This window comes from Kogia breviceps, chromosome 10 (genome assembly GCF_026419965.1).
Source record: "Kogia breviceps isolate mKogBre1 chromosome 10, mKogBre1 haplotype 1, whole genome shotgun sequence".
Taxonomy (NCBI): Eukaryota; Metazoa; Chordata; class Mammalia; order Artiodactyla; family Physeteridae; genus Kogia; species Kogia breviceps.
Genome location: NC_081319.1, coordinates 72,725,689 through 72,748,163, shown reverse-complemented (window position 1 = coordinate 72,748,163; position 22,475 = coordinate 72,725,689). Strand labels below are relative to the sequence as shown.

General features: G+C 39.6%; 1 protein-coding gene across 1 annotated transcript in view; it reads right to left on the bottom strand.

Annotated features, from left to right (window-relative positions):
• DNAH8 (dynein axonemal heavy chain 8) overlaps window positions 1–22,475 on the bottom strand; it is a 338,470-nt gene that overhangs the window by 75,943 nt on the left and 240,052 nt on the right. The window contains exons 81-82 of the mRNA XM_059077211.2: window positions 20,078–20,196; window positions 18,300–18,502 (exon numbers count right to left, since the gene is read on the bottom strand). Coding sequence (XP_058933194.2) covers window positions 18,300–18,502; window positions 20,078–20,196 — 322 coding nt within the window. The remainder of the gene's footprint in view (window positions 1–18,299; window positions 18,503–20,077; window positions 20,197–22,475) is intronic.

The window sequence follows — 22,475 nt, the reverse complement described above, 5'->3', positions numbered from 1 at the left end:
AGATCCCACATGCCGTGGAGCAGCTAGGCCTGTGAGCCATGGCTGCAGAGCCTGTGCTCTGCAACAGGAGAGGCCACAACAGTGAGAGGCCCGTGTACTGCAAAAAAAAAAAAAAAAAAAAAAATTGCCAATTTTGTTGATCTTTTCAAAGAAGATACTTTTGGTTGGATGACTCTCTATTGTGTTTTAATTCCCTCTTGCATTTTTTTTTCCACTCAAATATTTATTATTTCCTTCCTTTTGATTGCTTTGGGTTTGTTCTTCTTTTCCTAGTTGCTTAAGGTGGAAGGTTAAGTTATTAATCTGCAATCTTTCTTCATTTTTAACATAGGTTGGTAAATATTTGATAAATTTCTGAATAGCCTGGAAACACTAGGTTGATTGACATTGGATAAGTGAGGAAGCTTTGCACTTGAGGAAGAAAAGAATCCCAAAGGACAGAGGCCAGTGAGATAAGAGGCAGTGCAAGCTGAACTTCCAGAGGGGGTGGGGAAAGCTGCCAGAACATCATGATGGGGACTACCAAGAGAAGGAAGGATGCAGAGGATGTTGTAGGAATTATTTTGCAGGTGATGCAGCATGATTATTCTTTGGTGGTATGGGATTTTGGGGGTTTTTGTGTGTATGTGTGTGTGTGTGTGTGTGTGTGTGTGTGTGTGTGTGTGTGTGTGTGTGGTTTTGGGTTATTTTTGTTTGTTTGTTTGGCTGGTTGGTTATATTTCAGAGACACTAGTAAGATTTCAACTGCCTTTCTATATCTTCCCAAAATTAGGCTTGAGTGTCTTTCACTTTTCCTCTTTCTTTTTAAAACTTAAAAAAATCTAATTAAATAATATAGGCTTATAGTGAAAGCTTTGTAAAATATAGGAGACTATAAAGAAGAAAATAAAAATCACCAATTTCCTTCCATAGAGACCTTCATTCTAATCTTTTTAGTATGCACAGTCCACAACCACTTACTCTCATTTCAAAATTCAAAACAACCTGAAAACCGACAGTTTTGCCACAAAATCACTTTGGTGGCAAAAGCTGACCTGAATGGATATGAGCCTATTTATAGTCTTTATTTATTGTTATCTTTATGAATATTAATACTTTCATCTGCAATGTATTATATATGAAATACTACCTTTCTAAAAGGTGGAAAATTCTGATTTCTGCAATGTATCTGACCCCAAGGACTTTGAATAATAGACTGTAGACCTATCTATATTAAAAATTATACATATGTATAATAATACATATATATGTCATTTTATATCTCTACTTTTTAACAGTACATTGTATTTTATTGTCATTAAATATTTTTGGGAAATAGTTTCTAATGGTGGCACAATGTTCCATCATGTTGATGCATTCTTGTCAATTCAGCCACTATCCTTTTGTGTATTTAAGACACTTTCAATTTTTCAATACTATAAATAGCACTAGATTAAACATCCTTGTATATGAATCTTGATGTGTATCTTTCAGTTTGTTTTTTATGATAAATTAGTACATGTAGACTAGTTGGGACAAAGCATACAAACATTTTAAAGATTCATGATATATATAAAAAAAGGACTGCCAGTGTCTCCAGCTGAAATAAGAATGCTTTGATTCCCAACCCACACTTCTATCTTTTTTTGTAACCAAACAGATAACAAAAGCCTTTCTGTGTCCCCCATTTCTTGTCTGTAGGAAAAATGTTTCAGTCTTCTAGACCTTCCCTGAGTTCCAAAGGGCAGATTCCAACAGTTACTAATCAAGGAAGTGAGGGAATGCAGAAACAATGAAAAGCAGTCAGGAAACAGTAGTGCAGAGGGGGCAGAGTCAACATGGCGTACTAGGAGGATGCAGAATTTGCATCTCCTCACAACTAGGGCACCTACCAGGCACCAGTGGGGGACCATGGACACCTAAGGGGATGGGAGGAACCCCCGGTGACCAGTAGGACACAGGGCATGGGGGGCGTGAAGGGGGAGGAGAAGTGGAGGTGGGATAGGACTGGTACCCCTGAGGGGCGGCTGGGGAAAGGGAAGGGATCCCACGCCCAAAGGGGGAAATTGCGGAACCACTGGGAGAGTTGAGGATCAAAAGGGAGCATGGCCAGGTTTCCCCTGCCTGCTTGGGCCCCCAGGAACCTGCTGAGATCCTGGTCCTGATCCTCTGCCCACTGAGGCCCCCTCTAACCATGTGGGTCCTGAGGGAGTGGGAAGGAGGAAAGGGGGAGCAAAAGTAAAGCCTGGACCTACAGGACCGGCACCCCTGAGGGTGGCTAGGGGAGGGGAGGAGTTCCTACACCCAGAGGGACCCACCCACGGTTAGGGGTCCAGTGGTGATGAAGGAGACCCTAGGGGAGATTGGGGAAGGGTGCGAAGGAACGGAAGAGAACACAGCCAGTGCTTTCCCTGTCCACTTAGGCACCAGGGAGCCTGTTGGGCTCCTGGGCCTAATCCTCTGCCCTCAGAGCCTCCCTCCTGCCATGCAGAACCCAAGCCCCGCCCCTACATTCCCACCCAAGGCCCTGCCTCTACAGTCGGAGATCCCCTCCAACATGCTGGGCCTAAACACCACCCACACACCCTCACTCAGGGCCCTACTTCCAAACTCCGGAACTCCACACTCCAGAGGCCCTCCTTTCCACATGCTGCTTCTCCCTTTCCCTGCAGGTCCTAAGCAGAGCCCCCCCCCACTCTTGAATATCCCCTGCCTAGGTGCCACCCCAAGACCTTTTCTGGCTACATAGATCCTGAGCCTAGGCCACGACACACGCACAAACGTTACCCCCTCCACCCCCCTAGGTCCCACCCCACCTGAAACCCCACCCCTGCCTAAGTTCCACCCCTACCTAAACTCTGCCCCCATAGCCAAGGCTTTTATATTTTTATTTATTTATTTATTTATTTTTTCCCCTTTTAGATTGGGGTTCTGTTTTACCTTGTTGATTCATTGTTGTTGATTCTTTTATATTTTTATCTTTCCTAATAAATCTTTTATTTTTCTAATTTTATTTTATTCTTTATACTTTGTTATTGTTCTCTCCTTTTGGCTTGTTCCCCCTCCACCCCATTTTTTTACTTTTTTCTGTTGTAGTTTTTTTTACCTTGTTGCAGTTGTGTCAATTATAGTTTTATTTTTCCTAATATATTTTTTATCTTTCTAATTTTATTTTGTTTCTTATTCTTTGATATTGTACTGCTCCTTTTTCTCTTTCGTTTCTGTTTCTTTTCTTTTCTTTTTTTTAACCACACCACAAAGCTTGTGGCATTTTGGTTTCCAGGCTGGATGCTGGGCCTGAGCTCCTGTGGTGGGACCTCCAAGTCCAAACCGCTAGACTAACAGAGAACCTCAGACCCCAGGGAATACCAATCAGAGTGAGGCCTCCCTGAGGTCCTCATCTCAGCACCAAGACCCAGCTCTATCCAACTGCCTGCAAACTCCAGTGCTGGACGTCTCAGGCCAAACAACCAGTAAGACAGGAATACAGCACCACACATCAAAAAAAAAAAAGAAACAACAAAAAAATATGTCACAGATGAAGGAGCAAGGCAAAAACCTACAAGACCAAATAAATGAAGATGAAATAGGCAACCTACCTGAAAACAATTCAGAGTAATAATAGTAAACATGATACAAAATCTTGCAAACAGAATGGAGAAAATACAAGAAACATTTAACAATGATCTAGAAGAACTAAAGAGCAAACAAACAGTGATGAACAACACAATTACTGAAATTAAAAATACTCTAGAAAGAATCAATAGCAGAATAACTGAGGCAGAAGAACAGATAAATGAGCTGGAAGATAGAATGGTGGAAATAAGTGCCAGGGAGCAGAATAAAGAAAAAGGAATGAAAAGAGGACAGTCTCAGAGACCTCTGGGACAACATTAAACACACCAACATTCAAATTACAGGGGTCTCAGAAGAAGAGGAGAAAAAGAAAGGGACTGAGAAAATATTTGAAGAGATTACAGTCAAAAACTTCCCTAACATGGGAAAGGAAATAGTTAATCAAGTCCAAGAACCACAGAGAGTACCATACAGCATAAACCCAAAGAGAAAAATGCTGAGACACATATTAACCAAACTATCAAAAATTAAATACAGGAGACCTTCAAGATGGTGGAGGAGTAAGACGTGGAGATCACCTTCCTCCCCACAAATACACCAAAAATACATCTATATGTGGAATAACTCATAAGAACACATACTGAATGCTGGCAGAAGACCTCAGACTTCCCAAAAGGCAAGAAACTCCCCCACGTACCTGGGTTGGGCAAAAGAAAAAAGAAAAAACAGAGACAAGAGAATAGGGATGGGACCTGCACCTCTGGGAGGGAGGTGTGAAGGAGGAAATGTTTCCACATACTAGGAAGACCCTTCACTGGTGAAGACGGGGGATGGGGGGGAAGCTTTGGAGCCATGGAGGACAGTGCAGCAACAGGGGTGCAGAGGGCAAAGCGGAGAGACTCCCGCACAGAGGATCAGTACCAACCAGCACTCACCAGCCTGAGAGCCTTGTCTGCTCACCCACCTGGGCAGGTGTGGGCTGGGAGCTGAGGCTCGGGCTTCCAAGTTCAGAACCGGGGAGAGGACTGGGGTTGGATGCATGAAGACAGCCTGAAGGAGGTTAGTGCACCACAGCTAGCTGGAGGGAGTCCGGGAAAAAGTCTGGAACTGCCTAACAGGCAAGAGAACATTGTTTCAGGGTGCACGAGGAGAGAGGATTCAGAGCACTGCCTAAACGAGCTCCAGAGACAGGCAAGGGCTGCAGCTATCAGTGTGGACACCAGAGATGGGCATGAAATGCTAAGGCTGCTGCTGCAGCCATCAAGAAGCCTGTGTGCAAGCACAGGTCAGTAATGACACCTCCCCTCCCAGGAGCCTGTGCAGCCCGCCACTGCCAGGGTCCCATGATCCATGGACAACTTCCCCAGGAGAACACATGGAGCACCTCAGGCTGTTGCAATGTTATGCTGGCCTCTGCCACCACAGGTTCGCCCCGCAATCTGTACCTCTCCCTCCCCCCAGCCCGAGTGAGCCAGAGCTCCCTAATCTGCTGCTACTTTAACCCCGTCCTTTCTGGGCAGGGAACAGATGCCCTCAGGTGACCTATATGCAGAGTGGGGGTCAAATTCAAAGCTGAACCCCAGGAGCTGTGTGAACAAAGAAGAGAAAGGGAAATTTCACCCAGCAGCTGCAGGAGTAGCGAATTAAATCTCCACAAACAACGTGATGTACCCTGCACTTGTGGAATACCTAAATAGAAAACAAATCATCCCAAAATTCAGGAGGTGGACTTTGGGAGCAACTGTAGACTTGGGGGTTTGCTTTCTGCATCTAATTTGTTTCTGGTTTTATATTTACCTTAGGTTAGTATTTAGAGCTTATTACCCTTGGAAGATTTATTTATTGATTTGGTTGCTCTCTTCCATTTTTTTTCACATATGTATATGTATATATTTTTCCTTTTGCTCTTTTTGTGAATGTGTATGTGTATGCTTCTTTGTGTGATTTTGTCTGTATAGCTTTGCTTTTACCATTTGTCCTAGGGTTTTGTCTGCCTTTTTTTTTTTTTTAAGTATAGTTTTTAGCATTTGTATTATTGGAGGGGTTGTTTTTTGGTTTGGTTGCTCTCTTCCTTCTTTTTTTAAATTACTTTTAATTTTTTATTATTAATAATATTTTTAAATATTTTATTTTAATAACTATTTTTTTCTTTCTTTCTTTCCCTTTCTTTCTTTCCTTCCTTCCTTTCTTTTCTTTATTCCTTTCTCTCTTTCTTTCTCTCCCTTTCCTTCTAAGCCATGTGGCTGACAGGGACTTCATGCTCTGGCTGGGTGTCATATCTGAGCCTCTGAGGTGGGAGACCCGAGTTCAGGAAATTGGTCCACCAGAGACTTCCCGGCCCCATGTAATATCAAACGACAAAAGCTCTCCCAGAGATCTCCATCTCAATGCTAAGACCCAGCTCCATTCAACAATTAGCAAGCTACAGTGCTGGACACCCCATGCCAAACAACTAGCAAGACAGGAACACAAAGCCACCCATGATCAGAGAGGCTGCCTAAAATCATAATAACTTCACAGACACCCCAAAACACAACACCAGACGTGGTCCTGCCCACCGGAAAGACACTATCCAGCCTCATCCACCAGAACACAGGCACCAGCCCCCTCCACCAAGAAACCTACACAACCCACTGAATCAACCTCACCCACTAGGGGCAGACACCAAAAACAAAGGGAACTATGAACCTGCAGCCTGCGAAATGGAGACCCCAAACACAGTAAGTTAAGCAAAATGAGAAGACAGAGAAATACACAGCAGATGAAAGAGCAAGGTAAAAACCCACCAGACCAAACAAATGAAGAGGAAATAGACAGTCTACCTGAAAATGAATTCAGAGTAATGATAGTAAAGATGATCCAAAATCTTGGAAATAGAATGTAGAAAATACAAAAATCTTTCAACAAGGACCTAGAAGAACTAAAGAGCAAACAAACAATGATGAACAACACAATAAATGAAATTTAAAACTGTCTAGAAGGAATCAAGAGCAGAATAACTGAGGCAGAATAAAGAATAAGTGACCTGGAAGATAATATATTGGAAATGATTATCACAGAGCAGAATAAAGAAAAAAGAATGAAAAGAGTTGAGGACAGTCTCAGAGACCTCTCGGACAACATGAAACACACCAACATTTGAATTATAGGGGTCCAAGAAGAAGAAGAGAAAAAGAAAGGGACTGAGAAAATATTTGAAGAGATTTTGGTCAAAAACTTCCCTAATATGGGACAGGAAATAGTCAGTCATGTCCAGGAAGCACAGAGAGTCCCATATAGGATAAATCCAAGGAGAAACATGCTGAGACACATTAATCAAACTATCCAAAATTAAATACAAAGAAAAAATATTAAAAGCAACAAGGGAAAAGAAACAAATAACAAACAATAGATTCCCCACAATATTAACAGCTGATCTTTCAGCAGAAACTCTGCACGCCAGAAGGGAGTGGAAGGACATATTTAAAGTGATGAAAGGGAAAAACCTACAACCAAGATTACTCTACCCAGCAAAGATCTCATTTAGATTCAACGGAGAAATCAAAATTTCTGCAGATAAGCAAAAGCTAAGAGAATTCAGCACTACCAAACCAGCTCTACAACAAATGGTAAAGGAACTTCTTTAGGCAAGAAACACAAGAGAAGGAAAAGACCTACAATAACAAACCCAAAACAATTTAAAAAATGGTAATAGAAACATACATATCGATAATAACTTTACATTTAAATGGATTAAATGCTCCAACCAAACGACATAGACTGGCTGAACTGATACAAAAACAAGACCCATATATATTCTGCCTACAAGAGACACACTTCAGACCTAGGGACACATACAGACTGAAAGTGAGGGGATGGTAAAAGATATTCCATGAAAACGGGAATCAAAAGAAAGCTGGAGTAGCAATTCTCATATCAGACAAAATATACTTTAAAATAAAGACTATTACAAGAGCCAAAGAAGGACATTACATAATGATCAAGAGTTCAATCCAAGAAGAAGATATAACAATTGTAAATATTTATGCACCCAACATAGGAGCACCTAAATATATAAGGCAAATGCTAACAGCCATAAAAGGGGAAACTGATAGTAACACAATCATAGTAGAGGACTTTAACACCCCACTTTCATCAATGGACAGATCATACAAAATGAATATAAATAAGGAAATACAAGCTTTAAGTGACACATTAAACAAGATGGACTTAATTGATATTTATAATATTTATAGGACATTCCATCCAAAAACAACAGAATACACTTTCTTCTCAAGTGCTTGGAACATTATCCAGGATAGATCATATCTTTGGTCACAAATCAAGCCTTGGTAAATTTGAGAAAATTGAAATCATATCAAGTATCTTTTCTGACCACAATGCTATGGACTAGATATCAATTACAGGGAAAAGAAACTGTAAAAAATACAAACATTGGAAGCTAAACAATACACTACTAAATAACCAAGAGATCACTGAAGAAATCAAAGAGGAAATCAAAAAACACCTAGAAACAAATGACAATGAAAATACGATGACCTAAAACCTATGGGACACAGCAAAAGCAGCACTAAGAGGGAAATTTATAGCAATACAGTCCTACCTCAAGAAACAAGAAAAATCTCAAATAAACAACCTAATCTACACCTAAGGCAATTAGAGAAAGAAGAACAAAAAAACCCCAAAGTTAGCAGAAGGAAAGAAATCATAAAGATCAGATCAGAAATAAATGAAAAAGAAATGAAGGAACCAATAGCAAAGATCAATAAAACTAAAAGCTGGTTCCTTGAGAAGATAAACAAAATTGATAAACCATTAGCCAGACTCATCAAGAAAAAAAGGGAGAAGACTCAAATCAATAGAATTAGAAATGAAAAAGGAGAAGTAACAATTGACTCTGCAGAAATACAAAGGATCATGAGAGATTACTACAAGCAAGTATATGCCAATAAAATGGACAACCTGGAAGAAATGGACAAATTCTTAGAAAAGCACAACCTTCTGAGACTGAACCAGGAAGAAATAGAAAACATGAACAGACTATTCACAAGCACTGAAATTGAAACTGTGAATAAAAATCTTCCAACAAGCAAAAGCCCAGGACCAGATGGTTTCACAGGCAAATTCTATCAAACATTTAGAGAAGAGCTAACACCTGTCCTTCTCAAACTCTTCCAAAATATAGCAGAGGGAGGAACATGCCCAAACTCATTCTGCGAGGCCACCATCACGCTGGTGCCAAAACCAGACAAAGATGTCACAAAAAAAGAAAACTACAGGCCAATATTACTGATGAACATACATGCAAAAATCCTCAACACGTTACTAGCAAACAGAATCCAACAGCACGTTAAAAGGATCATACACCATGATCATGTGTGGTTTATCCCAGGAAGGCAAGGATTCTTCAATATATGTAGATCAATCAACATGATACACCATATTAACAAACTGAAGGATAAAAACCATATGATAATCTCAATAGATGCAGAAAAGGCTTTCGACAAAATTCAGCACCCATTTATGATAAAAACCCTCTAGAATATAGACACAGAGGGAACTTACCTCCATATAATAAAGGCCATATATGACAAACCCACAGCCAACATCATTCTCAATGGTGAAAAACTGAAACCATTTCCACTGAGATCAGGAACAAGGCAAGGTTTCCCACTCTCACCGCTATTACTCAACATACCTTTCGAAGTTTTAGTCACAGCAATCAGAGAAGAAAAAGAAATAAAAGGAATCCAAATTGGAAAAGAAATAAAATTGTCACTGTTTGCAGATGACATAGTACTATACATAGAGAATCCTAAAGATGCTGCCAGAAAACTACTAGAGCTAATCAATGAATTGGGTAGATAAGCAGGAAACAAAATTAATGCACAGAAATCTCTTGCATTCCTACACACTAATGATGAAAAATCTGAAAGAGAAATTATGGAAACACTCCCATTTACTATTGCAACAAAAGGAATAAAATACCTAGGAATAAACCTACCTAAGGAGACAAAAGACCTGTATGCAGAAAACTATAAGACACTGATAAAGATGATACAAACAGATGGAGAGGTATACCATGTTCCTGGATTGGAAGAATCAACATTGTGAAAATGACTCTGCTACCCAAAGCAATCTACAGATTCAATGCAATCCGTATCAAACAGCCAATGGTATTTTTCATAGAACTGGAACAAAAAATTTCACAATTTGTATGGAAACACAAAAGACCCTGAATAGCCAAAGCAATCTTGAGAAAGAAAAATGGAGCTGGAGGAGTCAGGTTCCCTGACTTCAGACTATACTACAAAGCAACAGTAACCAAGATAGTATGGCACTGGCACAAAACCAGAAATATAGATCAATGGAACAGGTTAGAAAGCCCAGAGATAAACCCATGCACATATGGTCACCTTATCTTTGATAAAGGAGGCAAGAATATATGATGGAAAAAAGGCAGCCTCCTCAATAAGTGATGCTGGGAAAACTGGACAGCTACATGCAAAAGAATTAAATTAGTACTCTCCCTAACAGCATACACAAAAATAAACTCAAAATGGATTAAAGACCTAATGTAAGGCCGGACCCTATTAAACTCTTAGAGGAAAACATAGACAGAACACTGTATGACACGAATCACAGCAAGATCCTTTTTGACCCACCTCCTAGAGAAATGGAAATAAAGACAAAAATAAACAAATGGGATCTAATGAAACTTACAAGCTTTTGCACAGCGAAGGAAACCATAAACAAGATGAAAAGACAACCCTCGGAATGTGAGAAAATATTTGCAAATGAAGCAACTGAGAAAGGAGTAATCTGCAAAATATACAAGCAACTCATGCAGCTCAATATCAAAAAAAAAACAACCCAATCCAAAAATGGGCAGAAGACCTAAATAGACATTTCTCCCAAGAAGATATACAGATTGCCAACAAACACATGAAAGGATGCTCAACATCACTAATTATCAGAGAAATGCAATTCAAAACTACAATGAGCTACCACCTCAAACCAGTCAGAATGGCCATCATCAGAAAATGTACCAATAATAAGTGCTGGAGAGGGTGTGGAGAAAAGGGAACCCTCTTGCACTGTTGGTGGGAATGTAAATTGATACAGCCACTATGGAGAACAGTATGGAGGTTCCTTAAAAACTACAAATAGAACTACCATACGACCCAGCAATCCCACTACTGGGCATATACCCTGAGAAAACTATAATTCAAAAAGAGACATGTACCACTATGTTCGTTGCAGCACTATTTACAATAGCCAGGACATGGAAGCAACCTAAGTGTCCATCAACAGATGAATGAGTAAAGAAGAGGTGGCACATATATACAATGGAATATTACTCAGCCATAAAAAGAAACAAAATTGAGTTATTTGCAGTGAGGTGGATGGACCTAGAGTCTGTCATACAGAGTGAAGTAAGTCAGAAAGAGAAAAACAAATACTGTATGCTAACACATATATATGGAATGTAAAAAAAAAAAAAAAAAAGGTTCTGATGAACCTAGGGGCAGGACAGGAATAAAGATGCAGATGTTGAGAATGGATTTGAGGACCCAGGGAGGCAGAAGGGTAAGCTGAGACCAGGTGAGAGAGTAACACTGACATATATACACTACCAAATGTAAAATAGACAGCTACTTGGAAGCAGCTGCATAGCACAGGCAGATCAGCTTGGTGCTTTGCAACCACCTAGAGAGGTGGGATAAGGAGGGTGGGAGGGAGACACAAAAGGCAGGGGATATGGGGATATACGTTTGCACATAGCTGATTCACTTTGTTATACCACAGAAACTAACACAACATTGTAAAGCAATTATACTCCAATAAAGATGTTAAAAAGAAAAGAAAAGAAAAGAAACAATACTGCAGTGATAAAGTGTCCTGGTTCCTCCTAAAGGGATATACATAACAATATATCTTTGAGTTCTTCTTACAGGAACTAATGCTCCCACCTAAGTGGAGGATGGTAACTTCAGGCTAAGTACAAGATTCTTGGAACACCACCCTGTTACCTCACCACTAAGCAATCAGAAGAAAATCCCACACCCTGCAGCCCTCACCCCAAATTTTGCCTTTAAAAACTCTTCTTCAGAAACTGTCAGGAAGTTTGGGTCTTTTGAGCATGAGCCTCCCCATACTCCTTGTTTGGTCCTTGCAATAAACATTTCTCTGCTCCAAACCCCAACATTTCAGTTTGTTTGGCCTCCCTGTGCATTGAGCACACAAGCTTGGATTCGACAGCAATTTGTGTTTTAATTTTATTTATGACACACAGAAGTTTTAAAACTTCATCCAGTCAAACTATCTTTTCCTCTGGTTTTGGATTCTGGTATTATGATGAAGAAAATCTTAGCCACCCCAATAGTATCAATATATTCTTTTTATTCTTTTATAGTTTAAACCATTTGAAACCTTAGTCAACCTAGAATGTATTTTAGTTTTATGTGAGGTAAAATCCTTTCTTTCTTCTGAAGTTAACCTGCTATGCCAACACTGTTTATTGACTAATCCATTTTCCTTCCACTGATTTAAAATGTGAATCATATCACAGTCTTATCACAAGCTATTGTATATACTAGCGTCTAATTTGGGGCCTTTCATTTTGCTCTATTGATCTGTTTATCTCCTCTGAGCCAGTTCCACACTGATTAAATTATTGTCATTTGATAAATTTTTAAAAATCTGACTGGGCTTGTTCCACATTATTCTTTTTCCTTTTCAAGCTTTCTTGGCTATTTTTGTCCATTTATTGCTCTGGATGATCTAAGATCCCTCTACTATCCAATTAGGGGAAAAATGCTATTGGAATTCCAATTAGACTTGCATTCAATTTATAGATTAATTTAGAGACTACTGACATCTTTACAATATTGAATCTTTATACTGGGAATGTGGTTTAACTCTCCATTTATTCTAGTCTACTTTCATGTCTCTAAGAAAGTTTTATAGTTTTCTTCTAAAAGGTATTTTAAAGATCATTTCTCAGTTTTATTTTTATTGAGAGAGTGAATGGGATTTTTACATTTTATTTTACAAGAATGCTCCATTGATTTTTAAAATATATTTATTTTGTGACCAGCCACCTTACTGAACTATCCTGTTAAGTCTCATAGTTTTCCAGCTGATTCATTTGTGTTCCTTAGTTAGACAATTATGCTATCTGAGAATAATGATGATTTTTGTCCCTCTTTTCCAGTAGTTATATCTTTTATTTATGATTCTTACAATACATTAGCTATATCCTCCACAGCAATACTAAATGAAAGTGGTGATAGCAGACATCTTTATCTTGTTCCTGACTTTAACGGGCATGTCTCTAGTTGTTCACCAAAAAGCATGAAGTTGTTTGAAGTTCATATTCATTTTCATATTATTACAATATTCTTCTATTCCCATTTATTTATTTATTTATTTATTTATTTATTTATTTATTATTTTTGGCTCTGTTGGGTCCTCATTGCTGCACACAGGCTTTCTCTAGTTGTGGCGAGCAGGGGCTACACTTTGTTGTGGTGTATGGGCTTCTCATTGCAGTGGCTTTTCTTGTTGCGGAGCATGGGCTCTAGGCGTGTGGGCTTCAGTGGTTGTGGCTCATGGGCTCTAGAGCACAGGCTCAGTAGTTGTGGTGCACGGGCTTAGTTGCTCTGCTGCATGTGGGATCTTCCTGGAGCAGGGCTCGAACCCATGTCCCCTGCAGGCAGGCAGATTCTTAACCACTGCACCACCATGGAAGTCCCTATTCCATTTTTTGTTTGTTTGTGGGTTTTTTTGCGGTACACAGGCCTCTTACTGCTGTGGCCTCTCCCGCTGCGGAGCACAGGTTCCAGACGCACAGGCTCAGCAGCCATGGCTCACAGGCCCAGCTGCTGTGCGGCTTGTGGGATCCTCCCGGACTGGTGCATGAACCCGTGTCCCCTGCATTGGCAAGAGGACTCTCAACCAATGCACCACCAGGGAAGCCCCCTACTCCCATTTTTTAAAAACCAAATACAAATGTTGAATTTTTATAAAATGCCTTTTTTAGCATTTATCGAGGTAATAATATGATAAGGAAAAGTCATTCACTTATTCCTGTGATGAGATTTCTTAATACTGTATCTTTCTCAGATTTGTCTATGCATCCTACTTGGTCAAGGCACATTATTAATTTCTGCATGTTATTTTAATGTTATGCAGAATTCTTCCTGCTTGCATTTTGGTTAAGGTCCTTACATTTATATTGATAAGTAGGATCAATCTGTGGTTTTCTTTTTTTTATACAGTGACTGTCTTGGTCTGTTTTTGATATCAGGATAATGCTATTCCCTTAAAATAAACAGGAAAATGTGTTCTCTTTTTCTGTGTTATGGAATGGAATATAGCAGTCAAAGTTTTAAAGGACTTAGCAAAAAAAAATCATACAAGCCCAGTGTCTTTGCTGAGGTAATGATTTTAAAACTTCTATTTTTTTTCATCTTGATTATTCATCTATTCAGGTTTTCCAACCTTTTCTGAGAAAACTTTGTAAATTTATATTTTTCTACAAATGTCCATTTTAGTGAGATTTAAAAACTTTATTACCACAATTATATACCATTATCTTATTTAACTTTTTTCATCTGTATACTTAGTTATACCCATTTTCTCATTCCTACTTTTATATATTTGTGGGTTTATATTTTATTTGTTTGTTCTTTTTCATTCATGTTTGGATTCTATTTTCAAATCCATCCTTCCTTGGGACCCCTTTCTCCTTCACCCAAGCTCCTAGTAGGATTTTCTAATGCTAAATCCATCTGTTTTCTCCCTCATTCCCAGGCACCCAGTGCTTCTGTGCAGACTTTATCTTCTCTGAATCGCTCACCACAGAGCCTTACAGGTTCCACAGTGAGAAGTTTCCTTCTTCTCTTTTCTACAAAAACCTATTTGATTTGGTCCCATCCCGCAAACTGCTGTCAGTAACTGTTTAATTCATCCACTAAAGGCAGTGAGAGGGAATAAAAGAGAAAGACCATTGAAGTGGGATTTGGAAGCCCAGAGATTAAGTCCTGAATCGGATATGTCACCAACTAGCTCTCTGGCCTTATCTCCAGGCCTTACTTTCCCCAGCTGTAAAATAAGGTACTTGGATTTCAGGATTTCTAGAATCCTATTCACCTTGAGAATTCTATGATTGTCTATTATCCAGTTATCCAAATAAAATATCTCTAGTTGAGATGAGATTAATATGTCATTCTGTCTACATAATACTTTCATTTTCACAGCTATTTGGGGGATTTTTTAACCCAAAGCAGTGAACAGCAAGATGCTTCCTAACATTCCTTAAAAATGAGTGAAGAGTTCTTTATAAAATTCACTGGATCCTTCAGTGTCAAAATTAAATCTACTGTGTTTCCTAACAAAGCAACTAATAGAAGCTCGAACAATTTCTGGAAAAAGTAAAATAGTACCAAGAAATGGAATCACCAAATTGCCAAGCAAAGCAGTATGATAACATATAATAATATGAGGTGATAGCACCATTCTGGCCTTATATATTTATTTAAAGTTATAGTTATAAACTCTCCCAAAGGAGACCTTGAGTTAATTGCTTAATTCTGTTCTTAAACCCTTGTCCTAGACAACAGCATTACTTTGAGGTAAACTTGAAAGGGTAACTCTACTGGGAACTACCCTTCTAGGAACAGTATCCCACTTTAAGAAATGCCTTCCACACTAGCTCCATATATGTGGTTCTTGCTATGAACCCATTTACACAGCAGTAGTTCACTGATTGGCCCAGGAAGGAGACATGACCAAAGCAAAACCAATGAACTTCTTCCTTGGATATTTGGACCTGGGACCAAGAGTCAGGGGTATGTCCCTGGTGAAACCAAGCAGGACCCCATGGGGCCATCCCAGGTACAAAAGCCCCTCTGCATTCCCTGTTTTTTGAAAAATGCTTTAGTCTTGTAGGCCTTCCCTGAGTTCCAAAATGCAGACTCAAGCAGTTACTAATTAGGGAAGTGAGGGATACAGAAACAAAGGAAAAGCAGTTAAGCAAGAAAAGTAACAATAGCTTAAACAAAAGTCAGTGATAAAACAAAGTCCTAGGCCCTCCTCAAGGAATATACATAACAATCTGATGCATACCTTTGAGTTACTAGGAAGAAACTAAGACCCCCATCCAGATGGAGGATGGTGACTACAGGAAGACCTCAAGCATGGAGACCCCAGACTGGTTGGAACCAGAGGTTGATGATTAAGATTTCCAAAACACCACCCTGTTACCTCACTATTAACCAATCAGAAGAAAGTCATGCATCCTGCAGCTCTCACTCCAAATGTCACCTTTAAAAACTCTTCCCTGAAATCCTTTTGAGCATGAACTGCCTATTCTCCTTGTTTGGAACCTGCAATAAACACTGTACGTTCCTTCACCACAACCTGGGTCAGTAAATTGGCTTTGCTGCATGGCGGGAGAGTGGACCCAAGTTTGGTTCGGTAACATTGGGAGTGTTGAATGTACTGAACATGTAGGTAGTGAAGCTCATGAGCCAACAAAAGCCATGAGTTCTGTCACATGGAGATCGGTTGTGGCAAGACAGAAGAAGAGGAATCTATATTCAGAGAGAAGTGGGGCATAGAAGCAACTGGACAAAGATCCGTGGAGGAGTCGATCTCAGAGAGATTTGCAAACTCCAAGGCTACGAGAGAAACACCACTCTTAGACTAATGCAGATGACTGGCATGCTGCAGTGAATGTCAGAGCAAAACAGCCTACTTTAAAAGGTGGTTAATGAGACTTAATGAGTACTTGCCAACAGAACATGGGAGCTCTCTGCATTGGGTGTCAGTGTTCAGACAGAAGAAAGAGGCCATTCAAATATGGATCCATATAGAACATAGAACAGTGTGGTGTCAACGAACAAAGTCAGATGAGAAAAGAGGGGAGAACACAGACCATGCTACCATAAGATAACAGTTTACAGGAACTTCTTAGTGAAGAGGGACATGTGGCAACTACTTAAAGATGACTAAATTAATTTTGTATCATGTTTACATTAACTAGATAATAAGTTCAAGGTTTTATTTCATAGAGTAGGTTTAGGGATTCATAATCAATCACTTTGATAATCTTTATAAAGACATAAATGAATTAACCCTACAAGGTATAGTTATAACCTGGATGATCCCAAATGGCAATTCCAACAACATTCAGATCTTCAGCATAATAAGAATAAACTGCCGAATTCTATAAAACATTGAGAAAAGAGCTAACACCTATCCTTCTCAAATTCTTCCAAAATATAGCAAAGGGAGAAACACTCCCAAACTCATTCTACGAGGCCACCATCACCTTGATACCAAAACCAGACAAAGATGTCACAAAAAAGGAAAATTACAGGCCAATATCACTTATGAACATAAATGCAAAAATCCTCAACAAAATACAAGCAAACAGAATCCAACAGCAGATTAAAAGGATCATACACCATGACCAAGTGGGATTTATCCCAGGAATGCAAAGATTCTTCAATATGCACAAAGCAATCAATGTGATACACCACATAAACAAATTGAAGGAGAAAAACCATATGATAATCTCAATAGATGCAGAAAAAGCTTTGGACAAAACTCAACACCGATTCATGATAAAAACTCTCCAGAAATAGGCATAAAGGGAACCTACCTCAACATAATAAAGGCCATATATGACACACCAACAGCCAACATTGTTCTCAATGGTGAAAAGCTGAAACCATTTCCTCTAAGATCAGGAACAAGACAAGGCTGCACACTCTCACCGCTACTATTCAACATAGCTATGGAAGTTTTAGCCACAGCAATCAGAGAAGAAAAAGAAATAAAAGGAATCCAAATCGGAAAAGAAGATATAAAACTGTCACTGTTTGCAGATGACATGATACTATACATAGAGAATCCTAAAGTTGCTACCAGAAAACTATTAGAGCTAATCAATGAATTTGGTAAAGTAGCAGGATACAAAATTAATGCACAGAAATCTCTTGCATTCCTACACATTAATGATGAAAAATCTGAAAGAGAAATTATGGAAACACTCCCATTTACCATTGCAATAAAAAGAATAAAATACCTAGGAATTAACCTACCTAAGGAGACAAAAGACCTGTATGCAGAAAACTATAAGACACTGATGAAAGAAATTAAAGATGATACAAACAGATGGAGGCATATACCATGCCGACGTAGAGAATGGACTTGAAGACATGGAGAGGGAGAAGGGTAAGCTGGGACAAAGTGAAAGAGTGGCATGGACATATATGCACTACCAAATGTAAAATAGATAGCTAGTGGGAAGCAGCCACATATTACAGGGAGATCAGCTCGGTGCTTTGTGTCCACCTAGAGGAGTGGGATAGGGAGGGTGGGAGGGAGAGGCAAGAGGGAAGAGATATGGGGATGTATGTATATGTATAGCTGATTCACTTTGTTATACAGCAGAAACTAACACACCATTGTAAAGCAATTATACTCCAACAAAGATGTTAAAAAAAAATCAGTATATGGTAGATGAGTGTGTTCCTCTCTGCACAAAGATATCTACATCACACACTCAGTCCAGGAGATCTGAAAGGGGAGGAAAGAAGGAGTTTAATAGTTTTCTAATATTTATGAATTTTATCAATATATTTATAAGAATAAGCTATAAAATCATGAAAGGCAAAATTTGAGGCAACAATATGGAGGTTTTGCTAAATTTCATAGGTTCCTGATCATACCCAGCTTCAGTTTCTTGGCCAATGCATCAACTTGAATTGTGGGATCAGATCCCATGGACAGAAAACATATCAGAGGTGTTCGTGTATCACTTTCTTCCCAAGTTTTCTCCAGATTTAAGATAACTGGTTCTGTGTACTTTTCCTCCAAAGAATCTGCAATATACTTTCTTGCTTGAAAAACAGTACGGTCTGGGCACCAAGACCTAGAAATGCACACATGTTAGAGGAAATAAATTCAGGTTTTTAAATTTCTATCTAATGCTAAGCACATAAAGAACACATAGTTAGCAAAAGGATAATGAGCTAATCCTCCTTTATGCAGATATGTGTAAGATGGATGGCAAGGTTTTCTATCCTTGGATGAATGAAAGTTTATTCATGTAGTTTTGATACTAGGCATTGGCAAGGAGTAGGTCAGGGCCAGTTCTGTTGCCAATCTAGAAGGGAACTTAGAAGTCAACTGATCCAAACGTCTCATTTTCAGAGGAAGCAGCAACTACTCTGAAGCTTTAGTTATTTTCTTTTTAAAACACATCAGTGATTATCCCTGGTAACTAAGCTATCAGCTTCAGGTAAGCAATTCCTCATTCAAACTAATACACAGGAGCACATTCATTCTTTGACAAATATTTATGGAGTGAATGCTATACATCAGGCCCTGCTCTTGATGCCAGGGGCTCAGCAGGGATGCAAGGAGAGGTGTCCTCTGCCAGGTCCAGTACATGATGGGGGCTGGCCTGCTGCATACTCAAGGTTCCACAGTCTTCAGAGGGAGACAATGTGGTGATGGTGTTAGAAGTAGCTTGATCAGCAAGCATTTATTTAATACCATCTCTGTGGCAGGTTCTACACAATGACACATTAAATAAATGTCATTTGATATTTTTAGATCACAGACAAGCTCTATGGATTCTTGTTTGTTAGTAGATTGCATTATTCATTTGACATAGATTCAATTTTAAAATGATGGATATAAGACACATCTATTCTAATAAAATAAAAACAAATAGCCATTTTGCAGTCTGCAGGTCCTGAGGTCATCACTGCTGACACCTCTAATCACTCTCAAAGAGTGACAACAACCAGGAAACAACTTTTCTAAGAAAACTCAGGGGTATAACATTAGGAAAGACAAAAACAACTCCAACATAATCTGACATCTTTTTGTTATTCTGTTGGTTTCATCTCCCCCAACTCTACCCTTCTGTGTTGCCCACCACACACACACACCCCGCCACACACACACACACACACACACACACACACACACACACACACACACATCTTCCAATATAGAAGCCTTCTTTGAGCTACTGCATGTTGAGAAAACATGAAAAATGAGAAGGAAAAGGAAGAATATTCTTCCTCAACATCACTTTCAAACTTTTGCTTCCATTTTAATAGCCAAAACAGCATTTATATGTTTCAATAGCACAATATTCTTGGTTTTAGCTTAAAAACTAATTGCCTTATAACTCTGTGAGATCTATTCTCTTACAGAAGTAAATTCAACAATAAATGATTCACTCAATGGTAAATGATGACCAAAGTGAATAGTAAAAACATATTTTTCATACGTGTTTTGCTAAAAGCACTATCATTAACACGTTATCAAAATATACCTTTCACCATTTTATTTGCTATCCTAAACTTCAGCTTGGAAGCACATCCATCTATTACAGTAACTTCTGGGACATAATGAAGTAAGCTCACTGAGGCGGGATCTGTAATTTGACACTATAAAGTGATGCTCTAGGTCTGATAATACCTATTCTCACCTGATAAGTAAAAGCTTGTGGCAGGTATCTAGTGAGTCATTATATCCATCAGGGATGATTTCCTCCTCTGGAGCATCTTTATCAAACCAGATTTTCCATCCCTTCTCATTACGAGAGATCTAAAATAAATAAGCTGATTAGCAAGCCCCAGGAATATACGCAATTAAAATTGAATAACCTGAGAAGGTCATTCTTTACAGGCAGCTAATTTTTTAAACATAACCACACTGTTTACATTTTTCTTCAGAACCAGTGACTCAGATAGATTGGATATTATGATTCCCTTTCAGTTTTTCCATTGCTCTTCTACATTATTCGCTAAAATTAGGACTATGTATCAATTACACTAAACGACTGGGCAGCAAAAAACATAGACCAGGGTTTCTCAACCTCTGCACTATGGGCATTTAGGGACAGATTAATTTAGTGTTGAGAGAGGCTGTCCTGTGCATTTTACGTTGTTTAGCAGCATCCCTGGCTCTATCCACTAGTCACCAGGAGCACATCTGCCCCTGATTTGTGGCAATAAAAAGGGTCTCCAGAATTGTCAATGCACTCTGGGGTGTGGCACCAGGTTGCCCTTGGATGAGAACCACTGACATAGACCACTTTGATACCCAAACCTCTACATATGGACCTCTACTTAAACTAGTGATAGATGACAAAATCAAAACTTTTATTTTCCTAGTCATCCCCCCACCTTGAGACCTTAAACCTAAGAATGGATGAAGTCTCTCCAAGAGCTGGTCTGAAACACCTGTTCTTTCAGAAGCATGGAGAGAACCACAGGTTTTCAGAGGTATTAAAGGATGCTCCCTGAAGTCCGAGTGCTGCCAAAACTAATTACAGAAACTATAGATCGGTGAGCCTGACGCTGCTCCTCAGCAACAATCAGGCTGGATTATTTAGACAGTGTCTGAAGCATGTTTTAAAAGCCATAGCAAGCACTAATAGCAAATATTTATATAGCAGATACTATGTGCCAGACCCAAGGACTGTACTTCTACTTCTATTATCCCCACTTTTTACTGAGGCACAGAGAGGTTAAATAGCCACCCAAAGTCCACACCATACAAGCAATTCATCATCTAGGATACAGACAGGGTGCAAGTTAATAACAAAACAATTGCTCTGTAAATCAGTTGCTCCAACTTTGTCCCTGGGATGCTAAAAGATGGAGGAGAATTTCTGAAATGTTTCACAGCTGCCATCTTTCTCTGAAGATTGCAGTGGCTCTCCCTAGTTGGCTGCTGCCGAAAGAATCTGCCTGGCACAGGGCTTGGAGGGCCTGGGTGCTGCTGCAGCCCCATCCTACTGCACTGGTACCTGTGCTCTGCTACCCAGAGCACCCCCTGCAGGTCTCCTCCACACTGGCTGCTAAAGAGAAGGAGATCCAAGAAGAAACAGGGTGTGTATTCTCAACCTACTGACCTTCCATCTGCTAATTTTGACTCTACCATATAAAGCATTCAGGGCGAGTTGCATCTGTGATGGGATAACTCCCAGCCCCTTGCTCCTGCATTTCCCATTCCTGGCCATCGCTGCTAGCAAAACCACCTCCAGGTGTTAAACAGTTTGGCCTGGGATGCCAGGGCAGGGCAGCTGCTTTTTGAGGCTATTTTTGTTTCAATTTCTGACACCCACTCAGCTGGGAGATTGATTTCCTGTTTCCTCCCTTCCTCCCACAGACAGGTCAAACTCTTGGCCATCTGATGGCAGGTCGCCCTGATGGCAAACTTCTGCAAGTTTCCAGAGAACAACTCTTCCTTTTCCCTTCTGGCCCATCCAATGGTGTAAAAGAAGTTGGACAGAAATAACTCATGGTGTCATGAGCATGGGGTCAAATTACAGCTTTACCATTTATGGGCTATGTGGCCTTGGGCAAGTGCTTAACCTCTTTGAATCTCAGTTATCTCATCTATAAATCGTGTCAATAATATTTCCCTTGCACAGTTATTATTGTTGCAAAGTACCTACCCATAGTAAGCAGTAGTAGCCACCAGATTCTACACCAAGGGTACTTAAAATCTAACTGACCGAGGCAAATGATACTGTATATCCTTATATTAATATAACCCATCAGCAGAGGAGTGATTTTTTCCAGTGGTACTTGAAGGCTGCCTTTACCCAGTCTCGGACCAGACCCAGACCACTTTCTTTTTTTTCAAAGTAGTTTTTGGGCTTGGAAGACTCAGCTTTGGCTGTAGTACAAAACAAAGCTTACTGTCCACCACAGATGTAGTCCAGGGACTTTATCCAGTTGACTCTGACCCAACCATGGTGAATGGGTAAAGAATACACAATGTTCCAGAAGTACCCCTAAACAGACACACCTAGTGTACTCTTGGGTGGGGGATAGGATGTTTGTGGAGGGGAGGGAATCACATGGTGACAGTGC